The 19,131-nt window shown below is 41.5% G+C and overlaps 1 protein-coding gene across 5 annotated transcripts in view; it reads left to right on the top strand.

The window, feature by feature from the left end:
• CHN2 (chimerin 2) overlaps positions 1-19,131 on the top strand; it is a 286,428-nt gene that overhangs the window by 134,212 nt on the left and 133,085 nt on the right. For 4 of the 5 annotated variants that reach the window (XM_069958724.1, XM_069958725.1, XM_069958722.1 and 1 more), the window contains exons 3-4: positions 2,276-2,331; positions 4,482-4,545. In XM_069958724.1, the coding sequence (XP_069814825.1) occupies positions 2,276-2,331; positions 4,482-4,545 (120 nt within the window). The remainder of the gene's footprint in view (positions 1-2,275; positions 2,332-4,481; positions 4,546-19,131) is intronic. The other variant, XM_069958727.1, reaches the window with a different exon arrangement.

Here is a 19,131-nt window from a genome sequence, read left to right as displayed (position 1 = left end):
TCACCAATATACACTTATTACAGGAAATTGCAGCAAACATGAAAAATATAAAAAGAGGAGATACAGCTCACCATGAAGCAGGTGGGATGACAGCAGGCAGGATTTAGCAGAGGAGGGTGCTCGATCTTCAAGGCGTTGGCCAGACGCCGCATGCAAGGTATAGCTGAGAGGAAGTGGTGTGGAAGACGGCACTCCTGAGCTCTCAGCTATATATTACAGGAAATGCTTATAAAGTGCTTTTTTCCTGCACTTACTACTGCATCAAGGCTTCACTTCCTGGATAACATGGTGATGTCACGACCCGACTCCCAGAGCTGTGCGGGCTGTGGCTGCTGGAGAGGATGATGGCAGAGGGATGCTCAGTGTCCCTCCAGTGCCCTGTGTCCCTCAGTGTCCCCCTGCCATCATCCTCTCCAGCAGCCACAGCCCGCACAGCTCTGGAAGTCGGGTCTAGAGATGAGCGAACCTTGAGCATGCTTGAGTTCATCCGATCCCAATCGTTTGGCATTTGATTAGCGGTGGCTGCTGAAGTTGGATAAAGCTCTTAGGCTATGTGGAAAACAGCAGCCCCAGCTAATCAAATACCGAACGTTCGGGTTCGGATGAACTCGAGCATGCTCGAGGTTCGCTCATCTCTAGTCATGACATCACCATTTTATCCAGGAAGTGAAGCCTTGATGCAGTAGTAAGTGCAGGGAAAAAAACACTTTATAAGCATTTCCCGTAATAAGTATATATTGGTGATTTGTATAACTTTGGGGGGTCAATACAATACTTTAATAAAAAATTTTGCTGGACTTCTCCTTTAAGAAGTGCCAGTTGTAGTGTTCAAGACAGTGTTATTCTTACTAAGTAGTTCCTTAAATAGGGCCTGTAGCCAACTAAAAAAATTAAATAAATAAAAAAGTTACTACCATTAAATAGCTTAGGGTGACCTGATTACATACCTTTCATCTCATGCCTGATAGTCACTCCCATTATTGATAATTAGTTCAAACTGTACACCCACATATCTCAGGAATGGGAGGCTATATCAAAAAACTAAAAAACAGGTGTATGATCTGAGCACTCTAGGCTGTTTAACCTTCTAATGACCCATAACATACATGTACGTTATGTGTCAGGTGCCAGGCCTGCATCACATTTGGTGGGTGCTGTTTGCACTTGGTAATGACCGACATTGGAGATCACTTTGTTAAGATGTTGTGATTAGAGATGAGCGAACCTGGATTGAGTCCATCCAAACCCGAATGTTCGGCAATTGATTAGCTGGGGCTGCTGAACTTGGCTAAAGCTCTAAGGTTGTCTGGAAAACATGGATACAGCCAATGACTATATCCATGTTTTCCACATAGCCTTAGAGCTTTATCCAAGTTCAACAGTCACCGCTAATCAAATGTCGAACATTCGGGTTCGGATGGGCTCGAGGTTCGCTTATCTCTAGTCGTCATGAACAGTGATAATGTTTTTATCTGCTTCGGTGGTAGTCCAATGGCACCCTGTGATGTAATTGTCATGGCAGCCTGAGGTCTCTTCTAGGCCTTGTGATAGAGTCTGCTTGTGGCAGGCATTAGCAGCAGAGCACTGATCTAACAGGTCAGTGTAATAAAAAATGTACATTACTAAACTGAATGATTGGCTACAGGTCCTCTTTAAGAGCAAAGCAGGATCAAGCAAAAAGCTTTACATGCTTCATTTATGCATAAATATATGTTTTATACAGGTACACAGCCAATATGTGTGGATTCAACTAGACTGAAATAACTGCAAGCTAAACTCTCTAGCAATCTCTATTCATTTTGTTTTTGTTTTTGCCAAGCTGTCATGTTCATCTATTGAGCGGGTAGATGAGAGGCATGATGTGTATTCACCGGCTTAATGGCTCAAACACTTGTATGTGTAGTTTCTAATTGTTAATTTTTCCTGAAAATTAGGCTACATTCTGATTTTGGGGGCAATATGTGTGTATTGTACAGTGATATATTCTCAGATTTCTACCAGGATTACGTATGAAGTGTATCATCCGGTGTTTCTGAAGGGCTGCATCATCTCTTTGGCACTGAAAAATATAACTAAAAAAGTATAGTCTATGGGAGTTATGTTTGAACTATGGCTCAAACATGATATTAATTCAGTCTAATGTATTATAAAGAAGAACGTGCCCTCAGAACGTAAATGTTTGCAGATGTTTTAGATTACAGCCTCTTGGAAAAAATACTCAGAAAGAGATCGCTAAACATGGTATAATTTTTTTTCTGTTCTCAATTATCTGTAGTATATCAGCTGCAGCAAGAAGCTCCGAGGCCCAGAAGAGTTGTATCACCACGAGAGGTGAGTGGTCTTCAATCACACTGGTTTACAAACTTTTAAAGATGTCATTTTAACTTACAAACAAGATAGATAGATAGATAGATAGATAGATAGATATGTTACATCCGTTGAAGCGACTCTGTACCCTCAATCTGACCCCCCCTAAACCACTTGTACCTTCTGATAGCTGCTTTTAATCCAAGATCTGTCCTGGGGTCTGTTCGGCAGGTGATGCAGTTATTGTCCTAAAAAACAACTTTTAAACTTGCAGCCCCCTGCCCAACGGGAGTATCTGTGCCCTAACTTTGCAGCACCCCTCTGTCCCTCCTCCCCACCCTCTCCATCATTAGGAATGCCACTGGAACATTTTCTCCTGTCTGAACATTGCACAGGTGCCTTACCGATCCAGCCCATGTTCAGTATTCACACAGGTGGGGAATAGGAGACAATCTGCCTGGAGCATTCCTAATGATGAGGAGGGTGGGGAGGAGGGACAGAGAGGTTGTACCAGCCTAATGCACAGACACTCTAGGCCACGCCCGTAGGACACGGGGCTGCCATTTTAAAAGTTGTTTTTTTAGGACAATAACTGCATCACCTGCTGAACGAACCCCAGGACAGATCTTGGAGTACAAGCAGCTTTCCGAAGTTACAAGCGGTTTGGGAGGGGGGGGTCAGATTGTGGGTACAGAGTAGCTTTAAAGGGAATCTGTCAGCTGCAATCGGGTTTCATACTGCTGACACAAGGCACATATATATATATATATATATATATATATGTATATATAGTGACAATCTGGGGGTTACTCACTTGCTGGGATCGCCATCTCCTGGGCCTGAGATGGTTGGCACATCACAAATTGCAGTCCAGTTAGTGCTCTATGCTTTATACTGACCTCAGTCAGCTTTATTTATTTGTTCAAAGAAAACACAAGACATAGGCAACACTGCCAATAAAATAAAACCTAGGCCGTCTAGCCACTGACTAACACCACAGCTTTCCTAGCTGTCACTTATGAGCCTAATGCTCAATATCACCAGCTCCACTGGTCTCACCCAGACTTGTCTGCAGCCCCCACAGGCCTAGCACTGCCTGTGTTCTCCTACACTGGGAGTCTTCACCTGGGATCCATCACCTGGGAAGCTCTGGAGTCTCTAATAGAGCTCCACCAGGTGGTTTCAGAGCCTCATTAGCTCTAAGGCTGGAGTGGAGTATCTGGACCAGGAGCTCCACCTGAACTCCAATTCCCACTCCAGAGGCATAGAACTGCCTCTTACAGCCCCACCATGCCACAATATATATATATATATATATATATATATATATTGCTTTTATTCTACAGTACAAAGAATTAGAGAGGCTTTTCCAAGCTCCTGAAGTACAGCAAGCTGTAACACCTCCTATACCTGACCCTGCTTTGGACGTGGGAGGGAAGAGAGGAGACATTCCCGCTTTTCAAAAGTTTGGAAAAGCCTGTTTGACTCTTTTGTACCATAAAAGCATTTTCTATATCCTGGAAGCAGTTTGCAACACAAATTACAGTTGACAGATTGATATATTTGTATGTGAAGTTTATCAAGATGGAGTGTTCCTTTAAGTGTTTCATTTGGGTATTAGTTTTCTGCATGCCCTAAAACTGCCGTTATGCTGGTTTTTCACACGGCATTTTTTGGGGGGATAACTGCCCCTGCAGTGTTTTGTGCCAAAACCAGAAGTGGATTAAAATGGGATGGAAAATATAAAGGGAGGACTTGTACTTCTCTTTCCTGTTGGATCCACTTCCGGTTTTGGCATAAAAACTCCAGTGGCAATTTAAAAGAAAAAAAAATGCTAGATGTGATTCCAGCATTAGTCATTTTATTTCACAAGGTGAGGCTTAACAGCGTCCCTGCTTCCCTTGTTTAGTGGGAGCTAAATTCCCTTAATATTAACCTCGTTTTGATGCTGTAAGTGACCAGACCAATAAGGTTTGTGTGTGGAGTGGAAATCACTTATATAAGGGTCCATTTACACACACAGATATTGTTAGTATCTTACCTGTCCTGAATCCTGTGCCAACTCCTGCGTCCTCTGAAGTGCCCTGACTTCTGCTTGACTTTTGACCTCTGCTACCTGCCAGTTTTTTCCCGGACCATCAACTGCTGTATTTTGTCTGTCTTGTCTTATTCAGTGTTTCACCTACTCAGGACAGGGACCGTCTCCAAGGTACCCAGTGCCATTTAGGGCAGAGTGTGGTAAGTAGGTAGAGATATGGGTCTGGGTGCCAGTTCAGGGCTCACTTGTTCTGTGTTGCTCTACCTGTTTGCTGACGGTTCCTAACAGATATCTAACAGATTTTTGAAGCAAAAAAAATGCTCAATCTGTTTTCTGTTTATAGTCTGTTCTTGGCTTTGGCTTCAAAAGTCTGTCAAATAATCTGTGTGTATAGAAGGACCCTTACTCTATGAGGTAGCATTAGGTATTGAGTCCTTTTCACGTTTAGTTTCCCACAATCACAGACATTTTTGTATAGCAGGATACAAGTGGTGTGGCTATATCAGTTGCTGCTGCGTCCAGGCCTATAAGCCAGGGGGCCCAGAGGCCTCTTACCACATTAGGGTTTACTGGTTTTACCTGACCTGTAGAGATGAGCAGGACTCTAGCATGCTCTAGCTCGATCGTTCGGGATTTGATTACTGGTGGGCAGGTAGCCTTTAACAATCACAGAATATTTATAGTTGGTTTTAGACCATGCTGCCCTTTATTTCTCCACCTTAGTTTTTCAACATCCATATTATCTCACAGTATAAATTCTGGTGAAAAGTAAGTGTCCTCTTCTCAGTGTCACGTGTCAGGCGGCATTCAGTGCCATTGTTGAATGACATTGGTTTTGTAAGTTGTATAAATGTAAAGTACCTAAGTTTTATCAGAAACTCTATTAGGATGGCAGCAGTCCATGGAGCACTGATCACAATGCAGAGTGACGTGCCAGAATCCCAAAAACAGCAGGTGCCCGCTGCGCCACTCCTGATTATGCAACAGCTTCAAAGTCATTGAACATGGTATTACAAAGTCAAGGCTGACTTCAAACATTAATATTGCATTTTGAACAGTACATTTCCATTTACTCACCCATTTTCTATCATTTAGACTATAAAGCACAAATGATTATTGTGCAAAAGTTGTCTTTTTAGTATGTGATATAAAAGTACTCTATACTGTATATCCAAAGACTAACACACAGTAATTTTTTTTTTTAATGAATAATCTAAATTGATAAACTTCATACTGAGCCATGCATCACTTTCATTCAGTACTATCGTATTAAAGGGAAACTAAAAGTTGGTATGTACAAACCTGCTGATATATAACTATTCTGGTGCTGGTCTTATTTTCTTATGTGGCGTGTTGAGAATGCACTAAATAGTCATACTTGTTTAGGTTTTAAATACTCTAAAATGCGGAACATAGAAAAAAAAAGAAGACCAGCACCGGAATGTGCAGCTCTGCCGTAACAGGTACGTATCAGCGGTTCGTATATGTGAACCTGCTGATCATTTCCCTTTAATGCTTTCATATATTAAATACATGTTATATAATTCCATGTCAAATGCATAACATTGGATTCCTAATCTGACAGATAGTTTGTCCTCCCGTGTTTTTACAGTCCTACAACACACCAAAAAAACATACTTATAAGTCAATTGCAAAATTTTTACCTTGAAATTAGTCCTACTCCTACTCTATCTGATAGGAAAAGATGAAGATGAAATCCCAGCGGTGCAGGGACAGATATCTAGTGCTAAGGGATATTGTGGTGTTGTAGCTAGTAATCTATTACATACAACCTTCTGCAAGCAGAGAGGGAGAGACATTGTTGGCATCACACAGGGATTGAAGGGAGGTCTTGCTACTGCAAGAAGGGGAAAAAAAGAGAGATTACAGGCACTACTAAGGGAAGGAAAGGGAATTGCTGTGATAGCTGGTGGGAGCCTTTGCTGCAACTACTGGAGGAAAGAGGTTAATTTACTGTGATGATTGCTGGGGGGCAAGGGGGGCACTGCTGTAATTATGGTTGAGATGTAGTGGATGATGATGCTGAGAATACTGTGAGGGCACTAAATTCAGGTTAGCTTTTATAATTTCAATCTCTTTAATATACACATATCGACCAAGCTGATAGTGAGGCATTAGATTCTCCATTCACTGTAGAGAAATTAGATTGTGCCATCACTTCTCTCAAAAATGATAAAAGTCCTAGCCCTAATGGTTTTACCGCAACATTCTATAAACAGTTTAAACCTTTGCTAATACCTCTCTTACAGACTTGTTTACTGCTATTGCCCCTTCCCTTGGTTTTCCCTCCCATATATTGGAGGCCGATGTGGTGGTCCTGCACAAACCTAATAAAGATCCTCAACAGTGTGGGAGCTACCAACCTATCTTATTACTAAATTGGAACATCAAATTGTATGCAAAATTTCTTGCCATTCATTTGGGTATGGTCAAGCCAAGGACAATACCATATGGGCCCTGACCTTAATGGACTACTCCCAGAGAACAAAAACTCCCATGTACATTCTATCCGTCGATGCTGAGAAGGCCTTCTTCAGGGTGCATTGGAGCTTCCTCCAACATACCCTCATGCAGATAGGCTTGGGTCCTACTTTTATTGAGAGAGCGATGGCCTTCTTCTTCAACCCAAGCGCATGGATCTGGGTCAGTGGCATCTTTTCAGTGGCCTTCCACATCAAAAACAGCACGCATTAGGGGTGCCCTTTATCTCTCTTATTGTACGTACATAACATGGAGCATATTGCAGTGGTCTTATGTGAAAACGCAGACATTAGAGAAGTGATGGTGGGGCAGGCCCACCACAAGACAGCCTTACACGTCTACGACCTTCTGTTCTATGTGACCTCCCCCCATACTACACTACCTTCTGTTTCCTCAGAATTTAAAAGATTTAGCAAACATAGTAAATCTCTATAAGAGAGAGGCATTAAATATCTTATATATAGCGGAGAGGAGAAGCCTGTCTGATCTGAAAGTATCCCATGAGGCCACAATCTTGTTTTGTTTGATAGATTAGGCCCATAACAGTCCTCACAGGTTGTGGGTTTCTTTGAAAACCATTTTTTACCACTAGATCTACTTTTAGAACCCTGGCTTAGCAATATGGATTGATGGCCCTTCTTAGTAACCCATACACTTTAAGATTGGGACAGGTAGGCGTGTAACTTTAATCTCTCACATTCACTGGGCCCAATGACCCTCATTTTACAAATCCTTGCTTTCCCTCCAAGAGCAGTAACCCCCAGATCTTGGACCAATAATCTAGACCTTGTCTGACACATGTCCTGTGTCATTATCAATGTTCCATTCCCACATTTGATTCCTTAGAAGCTTCTTCTCCCATTCTGAACCTCTCCTGGATCTGTTATGAGCACTTAAAGTCTTTAGACCTCCCCGGCACCTACTACTCTCTTAAGCAATTTTGATGAGTGGTTCCTTTCTGATGCCCCTGCTGCAGGATCACTGCAATACTGGTATGGTTCTTTTTTTCTCTAAATGGGAAGGAGAGACTTATCTACCACCTTCAGCAGTGATAATATTTAGAATTTCTGTACCTTAACGCATGAACACTCATTGGCCGCCAATGCTACAGAAAAGAACTAGAAGATCCCATCTCAGTGGTATTGCTGTCCCATGGACATTCACTGGATGTATCCGACAGTATCTGATCGCTGTTGGAGGGTATAATGTTACACATCTGGTGGCATTAAAACCTTCTGGGACAAGATCTTTGGAGTCTGCAATTCCTACTCTGGCTAGAAACTCACTAATACTCCCCAGATAGCTCTCTTGAACCTGCTACCTCGTTCTCTTGCAAAGATCAAAAAGTTTTCTTGAGACACCTGTTGACTGCTGCCAGGCTGGTTATCCCATGCCTGCCCTTCCCTTGCTGAATGGGCAACAGAGCTGAACTCCATCCGACGTAATGAGGTGCTGATTGCAGAGGACAATGTTATGTTGATAGATAAAATATTACTACTTTGATGTGCCGTACCTTCACACTTTTGTTGTCTTTATAATTTTGCACTATATATTGATACTTTATTACTTTTTCAGACTGATTGTTTATATTGGCTATAAATTGAAGTAGGTTCAACAGCACCAATGGTCCCTTTGATCTCCATCCTTAGTACTTGCTGGATGCCCCCTGGTAGACCCACAATCCTCTAGTGGGTGTATAATTGTCGTATATGTGAAGTCCAACAGCATCCAAAGATAATCTTCCAAAACATTATTGGTGACCAAGTCTACATAAATACAACGTTTCGACCCCTACTGAGGTACTGAGATCTTTGTCAAGTATGTCACTTGACAAAGACCTCAGTAGGGGTCAAAACGTTGTAGGATTGCTTATATTGTCATATAAACAATGTAGTAAAAACATTACACAAAAATAGTTCTTGCAGAAGAGCGGAGACACTGCTGTAACATTTTGTGAAGGTACAGCTGCACTTATGGAATTAGCCATTAGAATTACTGCCGGGGTGGGGGTGGGAACTTGGTTCTGGAAGTCATAGTTAATTTGACTTGTGGTAATAGCTAGGCTCTTAGGCTAGGGCCACACAGCAACATAAAGATTGTCATTTTGCATTGTGATATCACATTTAATGATTGTCAACAATGTCACTTGTCATTAAGACTTTCGACATAATGTGACTGCAACTGGTGGCATTAATAGATTTTACCCCCTAGGACAGAAAGGTCTGATGTTTATTTCTTGATGCTTTTTAAGGCTATGTTCACACATAGTATTTCTGTCAGTCTTTTTTTTTTTCAACCAAAACCAGGAGTTGATTGAAAACACAGAAACTGGGCAAAACCGTCCATTATAATTTTGTCCTTTCAGTTCCCCTTCTGATTTTGGTTGACAGAAGATTGACAGAAATACTTAGGTCAGTGCCCCATCATTTTATTTGCTGACTATGCAGTTCACTGGGGAGTTGAGCTGAGCTGTAATGTAGTTACCTGTTTTGGTTCCATCTCCACTAGCCTACAACACACAGCCCATACTCAAGCCCATACCTGGGCAGCATTGTCTAAAAGCCCTATTACATGAAACAAGTATCCACCTTACTTGGACGATTACTGGCTGATAATAGTTTTGTGTAACTGGACATGTTAAAAAGCAACAATCAGCCGACATGCACAATCGGCGTTCCGTGTTATAGGAGTGAATGCAGCAGACCGCCGCTGACTTCAATGGGCAGTCTAACAATCTAAGGACTGTTCGGGCAGCCCCTCCTGCTGCTTCCCACTTGCTGTCTGTGCATGGACACCGTCACTTAGCGGGATTGGCAAGGCATCACAGCCCTATAATAGGCTATCCAGCCCTGCTTACAGTGAGGCTGGTAGCCATAGTTACCCTAAACCAGACAGCTAGGGTCATTGTTAAAGTGCAAATGGGTATGTTACAGGAGTGCTGCCCAGTTTTAAAGCATAAGCAAAACAAATGGAACAAACCAAGGCTAAGCACCTCCCTCCAAGTGCCCCATTGTCTGCTGTATGTACGCCCTTGACCAAGACACGACAGTCACCCAAAATCCAAATTTGATAGATTTTTGGTCAAAAGACATATATAACTTTGCAATTACTGACCTCAATTCAAATTGAGGACCTGCTTCGAACTTCTCTGCAATTTGGTTCCAACTGGAACAAAGCTGCCTGACAGTGAGTAGTAGACAAATGACACAGTATTTTGGTTATGCAATATATATGTAATTTACTGTCATATGTAGCTCTAGCCTTTAGTCAGGAGTGGTGTATGAATTTCAGTTTTTTTATATTACTTCAGTGCAGAAGCTTGGATGGTCAAATGAAGGAAATACACATAAATTGCAGTGCTGCATCTCCTCGTGCACTTATGGGCAGTTTACTGTGAATTATACTCCAATTCTTTTCTGTATAGTTTTGAGCACAGTATTGTCCTCTATAAACATATGCATTCTTTTTAGAACATTCTAGATTCTCACCTAGTCACAGGTCCAGCTGCTGTATAATTCCTTAGGTTAATGAATCAACCGCTATCTCAGAGTCTTTGAAAGGCGTTTAGGAACAGCTGCCGACCTCTCTGTAGCACTTTGATGAGTTCCTGTTTTATATCCTAAGGCGCTGTATTTGCATTTCATAATTATAAAGTATCTCGAGGATTGCACATCAAAGACTCTAAAATTTAGACAACTTTTCATTTAGCAGAAAGTGCTTTAAGGTTGTCTAAATCTAGGACTGATTGAAACAAAAGTTGTCTCTATTTTACAATGCTAATATGGCTGAATTCACACGGTGCTCCGCAGATACCTGCTGAGACCATATATAATTATGCCGTTAATTCATATTGTCAAAACAATCGGTGAAGTTCACCAAGGGGGTCAAAGCCATTTTCCTAATGCTTATAGAAATTCTTGCGGAGTGTCATATCTCTAGAGGTAGAGTAAATATATGTGTAGAGATGTCAGTTTCACATTTAATAGTTATTTACATACTGAAATTAAAGTATAAGGAGGAAGCAAATCATATGCTAGAATAATCTGCAAGCTTTCAGGAGAAGTATACTGTATGGCTGTGCTAAAATTGCTAAAAAATGGAAATTAAAGGGGTTTACTTCAATAACATATGCTACCAGTGTCTGGCAGGTATTTGACCACTGTTACCTTCATGCATGACTAGAATAATGTGGCAGTGAGACTACGAAAGCTCTGTGCCACGTCTCATGTTAGTTATGTTTAGCTTTTTCCTTGTTCCTACGTGGTCGCCCATTGACCATAGTGGCCTGACCAGGTGAATTAGGCGAGAAGCCAAATAACACTTTGGGGGCATTCACGCGTTCGGCCCAAGGTCTGTAAATAGGGACTGTGGGCTGTGGAACGAAGTTGGTAACTCCCGGCATCATTATTCATGATGCTCCAAAACTTTAAATCTTCATGTTACTGTACTGACATGATGATGTTGGGAGTTCCAAATTCCAGTCTGTAGCACATTACCTGTGCATGGATTATAATTACCATAGCCCCACTGATCATTACTGAATCCAAACAACGTTAAAAGTTTAAAGGGGTATTCTCTTATGCAGAATTTTCAAATTGGCATTTCTTTGTCCCCCCCTGGTTTCCGGTTTGGTGGGGGAAGGGGGGAGCGATTATGGGACTCCAGACATAACCCATAAGCCTTATAGACGTATGATCTCCCGAAGTCCCATCCACCTGAGTGATGTCCCAGCCTGGCCACTGCTCACAAAGCGTTGGTCGAGAACCTAGGCAATGAGCTGTCAACTATAGTGAAAGGAAAAGGGGCCAAAAGGCAAAACAAGCAATTTTGCTAATGCAAACCATTTGCAAAATTGCTTACATTTGCATTCTTTCATCACCTAATAAAAGTTTAGGTAAAGAGCATACCCCTTCAACAGATCCTTAGGGATCAGGGGATCCATTAAAGGGGTAGTGCGGCGGTAAAGAATTATTGACAGAATAACACACATTACAAAGTTATACAACTTTGTAATGTATGTTATGTCTGTGAATGGCCCCCTTCCCAGTGTCCCACCACCCCCACCCGTGTACCCGGAAGTGTGGTGTGCTATACATACCTGTCACGTGCTGACTCGTCTCCGATCTTCAGTCTGCGATGTCGTCTTCGGACGGCCGGGCTGAATCCCTCCGAGCGTCCTGAGTGCCAGCCGCCTTCTGCTGCGTCATCGGCTGCTCAGCCGCAATTGGCTGAGCATAACTGTGCATAACTGTATAGCGCACCACACTTCCGCGTACATGGGTGGGGGTGGTGGGACACGGGGAAGGGGGCCATTCACAGACATAACATACATTACAAAGTTGTATAACTTTGTAATGTGTGTTATTCTGTCAATAATTCTTTACCGCCGCACTACCCCTTTAAATGACGTTAAAATGGTTTTCTGATATTTCACATATACACAGAGTTCTTGGTGATGATTAGACAACCACTTGTTTCCAGCTCTTCTGACAAAGCTTTCAAAGACAACTGTCATTTAAAATAATCTCCATTTGCTTAGAATGTTATGTCAGATTTCCAGTGATCCAATAAAACCTCTTGGCATTGCCATAGGGGGTTGAGTGATTTCATTCTGGAAATAAGCGATGGTCTAATGTGATCTTCTCAGGTATATTTTCTCATCTAGTAGGGATAAAAGTTATCCATGCCTGATAAGCGATGAGTTACCTTTCTAAACAGAGTAAGAAGAATAGAAATGTATCTATGGATTTCTGTGGACTTCTATGAGACACATTAGAATAAGTAATTGGTAGTGTTCAGTCTGATAAGTTAGCTTATGTACTGTAGATACTGTTGTAATGAAAACGGAGTATGATTGGGCTGCAATTTATAAGTAAAAAAAAATGCATGGTCCTAACAGCAAGAGGAGATACTATTAGGGATGGGCGAACACACAGTAAGCTTGGTTGAACTCAAACCTGATCACTAAATCCCGCTGCATGGAAAAGATGGATGCAACCCTAGAGCTGCCTGGAAAACAAAGATACACACTAGGAGACATATGGCTGTATCCATCTTTTCCAGGCAGCCCTAGGGAGGCATCCATCTTTTCCAGGCAGCCCTAGGGAGGCATCCATCTTTTCCAGGCAGCCCTAGGGAGGCATCCATCTTTTCCAGGCAGCCCTAGGGATGCATCCATTTTTTCCAGGCAGCCCTAGGGATGCATCCATCTTTTCCAGGCAGCCCTAGGGAGGCATCCATCTTTTCCAGGCAGCCCTAGGGAGGCATCCATCTTTTCCAGGCAGCCCTAGGGAGGCATCCATCTTTTCCAGGCAGCCCTAGGGAGGCATCCATCTTTTCCAGGCAGCCCTAGGGATGCATCCATCTTTTCCAGGCAGCCCTAGTGGGGCATCCATCTTTTCCAGGCAGCCCTATGGATGCATCCATCTTTTCCAGTCAATGGGATTCAATGGCCAAGCTCATCTCTAGATGCTGTTAATAGAGAGCCATTTAAAAACAGTTACATAACATTTCATGGTCATTACCCCTTATTTATGTAAGACTAGACAACACCTGCAAAGAGATCAGAAATAGGTCTGACCTTCCTTTAAAAAGTTTAAATAGCGTTCCTTAACTGAAATTGCACCTACACTCCATTGTTGTGTTGATTTGTGTACGTGATGTCAGGGGCCCCAGAAGTTGCACCCCTCCAGACATAACGGTATGGCATATCCTAGTGATACTCCTTTAAGTTGAGAAGCCATGTAGACTTCCACTTCTACCTGTTGAACACAGTCAAGGGCGTCCATGATAGGACAGTGATGTCATGTGAAAAAGGAAAGAATAAGGATAATAATAAGCTGTAATGGAGCAGGTACTCCCAGCAGAATGGGGTAGTTATGTATACATCAAGTGTCATGCTACATAAAGCTTATACTATCTCAGGGCGATCACCTAAAATACAAGCTGAGATATTAATTAAGCTGGAGAAGCAAGGGACTCATCATTCAGGACAAGATCAAGAAGGATGAACCATCCTCGCCAAATGTTTCACTTGGTTGAAAAGCCCGGCCTCAATCCTCATGGAACGTGATCTCCTTAATGGCTCTTTGACTGAAATCTTAATACATTTGAGCTTTTCATCTGCTTGCTGTTTACAGTACTTTATTCATTTTGTATTGATTTTCCGAATTTTTGCATAAATATTCTGTGCTTTGGCATTTGGGAAGATTTCTATCTAAACTGGCTATTAAAATCTACCATCCTAGAATTGTTTGTTATTTCTATGTAACCTCAACAGCATGTTGCTTAGAATTCACTTTCGGTATACAGATATATACACTCACTAAATAAAATAAACTAAACCTCAATACCTCAAATAAACTCAATAAAAAAACAATAATAAAACTCAATAAAAACAATAATAAAACTCAATAAAAACAATAATAATGCACCCAGATAGTAATATCGGACTGCTGTAAAACTCAGCAGGTCTCAGGCATATACTGTACGTAAACAATTACAGGTGTGGTCTGATCAGACACTGGATCTAACCGCAAGAAAGTGTAAAGTGCTTCCCCTGCTGGCCTATACAAGGCTTGTAGAGGCTACTTTTGGGTAGTATACCTCTTGGTGGGAGATTATTGGTTTTTAGTCATGCCTATGACACTCTAAACAACATTTTGCCTAGTTGACAGACTTTCAAACAATCTTTTTGATAAACTGCCTGCTATCTTGGATCTTGGTTGTTCTGCCCAAGCTATTAGTAGGTATTAGGAGCAGAAGTTATATGAGGGCGTCAGATGGACAGGCGTCAGATGGACCAGACAGACCACCAGTAGGGAGGATTGTTTGATCGTTAACAAGCACGAGCAGCTCCCACAGATTCCTGGCCCACCATATATCTTCCTTTGGAGAAGTGCAAAACAAGTCGTTGGATCTTGACATACAAAACATGGTATATTCTAGTGGATAGTATACAAAAACCCTTTACTCTTCTATAGCCTTTTAGTCGCTGAATGTTTTTTTAAAGCAGACTATGAGTCTACGGCAGATGCTTCTTAGGCTGGATTCATGCCAAACCTTCTGTGGCACCTATACATTGGTAACCTGTCACAATGGGATGTTGATGTGTATGGACATGCACAAGCCCCATTAACTTCAATGGCCCAAATGTAGTAAGTTGGTCACTATGATTAGGTCATTTCCGACACGTACTGTAAGTTTGAGATCAAACAATGATATGTTCAGGAGATTACTCAAACATAGTCACTAGCTAACTACTAGCTTCTATATGTCTTCATCACTTTTTGCCAGGTGGCCATTGTAAATGTGACATGAAAGCCAAAATTGTGGCCTTATAAGGACTGATGTTCAGTTCACCCACTAGTCAGTATGAGAGAATTGACAGTCCCATTGTGTTGATGAAACACAAGAAACACACACCGTGTTTCCCTGAAAATAAGACAGTGTCTTACAATAATTTTTTCTCCCCAAGATGTGCTATGTCTTATTTTCAGGGGGTGTCTTATTTTTCAATGAAGAAGAATTCACACTTCTTGTAGAACAAAAAAAGAAACATTTATTGTACACTGTACAGTAGTTGCCATCCCAAACCAGAATAACCAGACAGCCCTCACCAGCCAGCCAGCCACCTCCCACCACCTCATTCCCCCCTACAGCCCCCCCTCCCCACCTGTAGGGGTCTTACATTCGGGGAATACCTTATTTTCAGGCAGATGCCTTATTTTACCTATCCTGTAAATCCTCCACAATGCCTTTTTTTTCGGAGGATGTCTTATTTTCGGGGAAACGGTACTTGAGAGACTACAGAGTTTTTATTGATATGATATTATTTTATAGTGCTGAACCTCATTTATTACCTTAAAGAGTCACTGTCGTATATATATATATATATATATATATATATATATATATATATATATATTTGCAGAAATCAATAGTCCAGGCGATTTTAAGAAACTTTGTAATTGGGTTTATTAGCCAAATATGCCATTATCTGCTTTTAAAAAGCCTTTTCCCAGCCCCCCCCTTCCTCTTTTCATCCACTGCAAAAAATCAGGAAATTGTGACTTGTTGCATCAGACGTACCCAGTCTGTTCTATAGAGAGGGGAGGGGGAGGGCCGATAGCAGAAAGCAGATAACAGAGGATTACAGGCATGGAGCTGGGTGACAGCTGTAATCAGAGCTCAGAGAGGTCAGTGCTGACTGTCAAAGGAGATAAGGGGTGAGGTATTTGTAGATTAACTCTTTGTTGTCCCTTTTTGGTCTTTTTTTTAGCTCTCTCCATAGGAGAACAATGAAGACAGGGGGGAGAACTTCAAACTGCTTTTTCATGATAAAAATGCATTTTTCAGCTAATAAACCCAATTACAAAGTTTCTTAAAATCGCCTGGACTATTGATTTCTGCAAAAAAAAAATTCACGACAGTGACACTTTTAAGATTACTTACTTCCTTTATATTGCTTTTTTATCTAAAATGTTCAAAACCTCTAGAAGTTCACAAAGCCTTACTCTACCTCTGAATGCATATTACACATACACATACGTTCTTACACATATAGATTCACATATGTACAAAAACGTTTGACATGTTATAAGTCTCGCCCACCAAGCTCTAGTTATAGCCAGTAGACGTGCACAGCTGAGCACTCCTCTCCCTGCAGATAAGCTCCTTTAACCTATAAACAGAATTGTCCTGTGACGAAAAAAAGGGAATTGAAGGGAGCTGTGGAGAGGAGCTTTCAGGTGTGTCCTTTCTCTTGGCTATCTCTAAATATTGGTGGAAATCTGAACACTAAGAAACTGACAGATCAGAAGTTTTGACATGTCCCTGCAACATTTACAAAGTTATTTATAAAAATAAATGAATATTTAGCATTTTCTGATAGCAGGTTGCAATATTGGGTTCAATTGGTTTCATAAGAAATGTAAGCCCTTAACTAAACTAAAGGAAAGGTGAAGATGGACACATCTGTAAAGAGTTTTTTTTGAGCTATCAAGAGAAAACCATACTTTGTTTTGCATTTGCTTACAGTAGAAGGAACTGAAAAGTCTTGGATTGTAGTATTTCCAGTTGCTGATCAATAAAGAATGAATTATAAAGGAGATTTGGATGATCGTAAAGATTTATTAGATCTGTCTAGGAGAATAAGTAATGGTAAAGAGACCTGAGAATGTGAGGTGAAATGGTTTTCCAGCGTGAAGTACATGACATGATGCCTGTTTAATAGACGGCCTTTAGCACATTTTGCGAAAAAGGTCAGCTGCAAAGTGGCAATTTCGCTCAGAAAAATTCTGTCACAATATTTAAAGGATTTCAATGAAAAGGGTAGACTGGTTGTGTAGACTCTTCTCATTCTATACATAAAAATATTACTAGTCTACTAGCTACCATTTTTTGCACCTGGCTGTAATAGTACATAAAGGGCTTAAGGTGGTTTGAGCATCCTGACATCCTATTAGGCGATGACCTTCACAAGAGCCAGAGTATGATGTATCTGGAAAAAGAACACTTTCCTTGGCACGACAACAGACCCCTTCATGCATGAATAACACAGAATGATTTGCTCTGTTTGCTGCAGAATTCTTCTTTATTACATTTAAGTTGTATTCTGATCACACAAGCCATATCTAAAAGGGTGTAGGGCATTAAAAGTTTAGAAACTTTGCCATTAGTTATAGTTACCTTTTCCCTTTGCTTTTCTGCTAGGCATTATGAGCTGTCTGTCTTGTTTACAACTCGTTGTCTAGGTTTCCGACCACTTCTCTGGGTAAGGGCTCTATTACATGGAGCGATAATCTGCTTCAAATTAGACTGATTTAGCAGATTATCGCTCGGTGTACTAAAGACAACGATCAGCTGATGAAACGATCATCGGCTGATTGTTGTAATTTATTCCAGCTTAAAAATCATCGGACGCCGGGCACGCACCACTATGTGTAATAATGATGTGTGTCCGACTGCTGATGACTGTGTAAAAAAAATAAATAAACTTTATACCTACCTCTTTACGCTTCCTGGTGTCCTTCTCGCTGCTGCCCACAGATGCCCCTGGAACTTCTGAGCCAGTCTCTGAAGTGACAGGCCACACAGCAGTAATCCATCTTCACTGACAGCTCCTGACACTGTGGGGCTGTCAGATCTCACTGCAGGAGGCAGCATTGCAGAGCTGAACATAACATAGCAAAGTGCATAGCAGAGGAGCTCAGATTCCCCCTGCTATGCACCAATGAGAACTTCCACAACACATTCTTATTTTTGTAAAAATATACAAAGACAATAGTGGGCACTATAGTGTGAACGGGCCCTAAGTCTACAGAGCAGTCTATGGGGAGAGAAGAACTCAGCTGAACACTTCTGATTGTTGGGCATCTGAACACCCAGACCCCTACTGATTTAAACTTTTGGCATGTCATATTTTTTAAGTGATGGGGACACTTTACAGTTAAAAAAAGGAAACATCTTTCCAAAATTAGATGCCTTACAATACACCTAAACATAATGTGCACCAAGGTTGTATGTTCTGTACATGTGGCCCAAGATACTTTATTTAAAGGGTATTCCAAGAAAAATTTACTTGTCCCCTAGGATAGTGGACAAGTCAGAGATCACGGGGGTTCGACCTCCGAACCCCTGGTGATCTCCGCACGGGCCCCCAGCTTCTGTGTTATGAACAGAGCCATAGGTACGGCACGAGACCCGCGGCTCTATTCATTTTTTATGGAGGTGCCAGATAGAGCAGAGTAAGCCTGAATTGTGCCTGTCTAGCTCTCCCTGGCACCTCCATAGGAATGAATAGCGCCGCAAGTCTCGTGCCGTACCCATGTACGTGAGACGGACATCACGGCGGATCACCTGTGGGGACAAGTTAATTTTTCTTGGAATACCCCTTTAAGCTGTGTCAATAATTGTGAAAGAAAAACAATAAATAATGGTATATCTATATGAAAAAAGAAAAACAATTCTGTGGCCCTGAGGTCCGAACGTGGGTTTATCCTTGAGGGGTTAAAAGATGGATAAAAGTAGAAGGCGATTTAGTACTTGTATATGTCGTTGTATTTTGTCATACATTTGTTCTTTGTAACCACATAAACGTTTTCCAATCTCAGGAGCGGTCACCACTGTGTTTAGCTTCTGAATATCTCAGGGAAATGTTTTTCACTGGAAGAAATTCAATTCATATCATTCTCTGTAGTCACAGCGTGGGTGATTTCTATCTTGGAAAGAAGTGAGATTTGTTTTGTGGATTTTTTCTAGCATTACATCTTTCCTATGGTAGA

Source organism: Dendropsophus ebraccatus, chromosome 2, assembly GCF_027789765.1.
Source record: "Dendropsophus ebraccatus isolate aDenEbr1 chromosome 2, aDenEbr1.pat, whole genome shotgun sequence".
In the NCBI taxonomy this organism is placed as follows: Eukaryota; Metazoa; Chordata; class Amphibia; order Anura; family Hylidae; genus Dendropsophus; species Dendropsophus ebraccatus.
The sequence above is the reverse complement of the archived record's forward strand: the minus strand, read 5'-3'. Positions and strand labels throughout refer to the sequence as shown.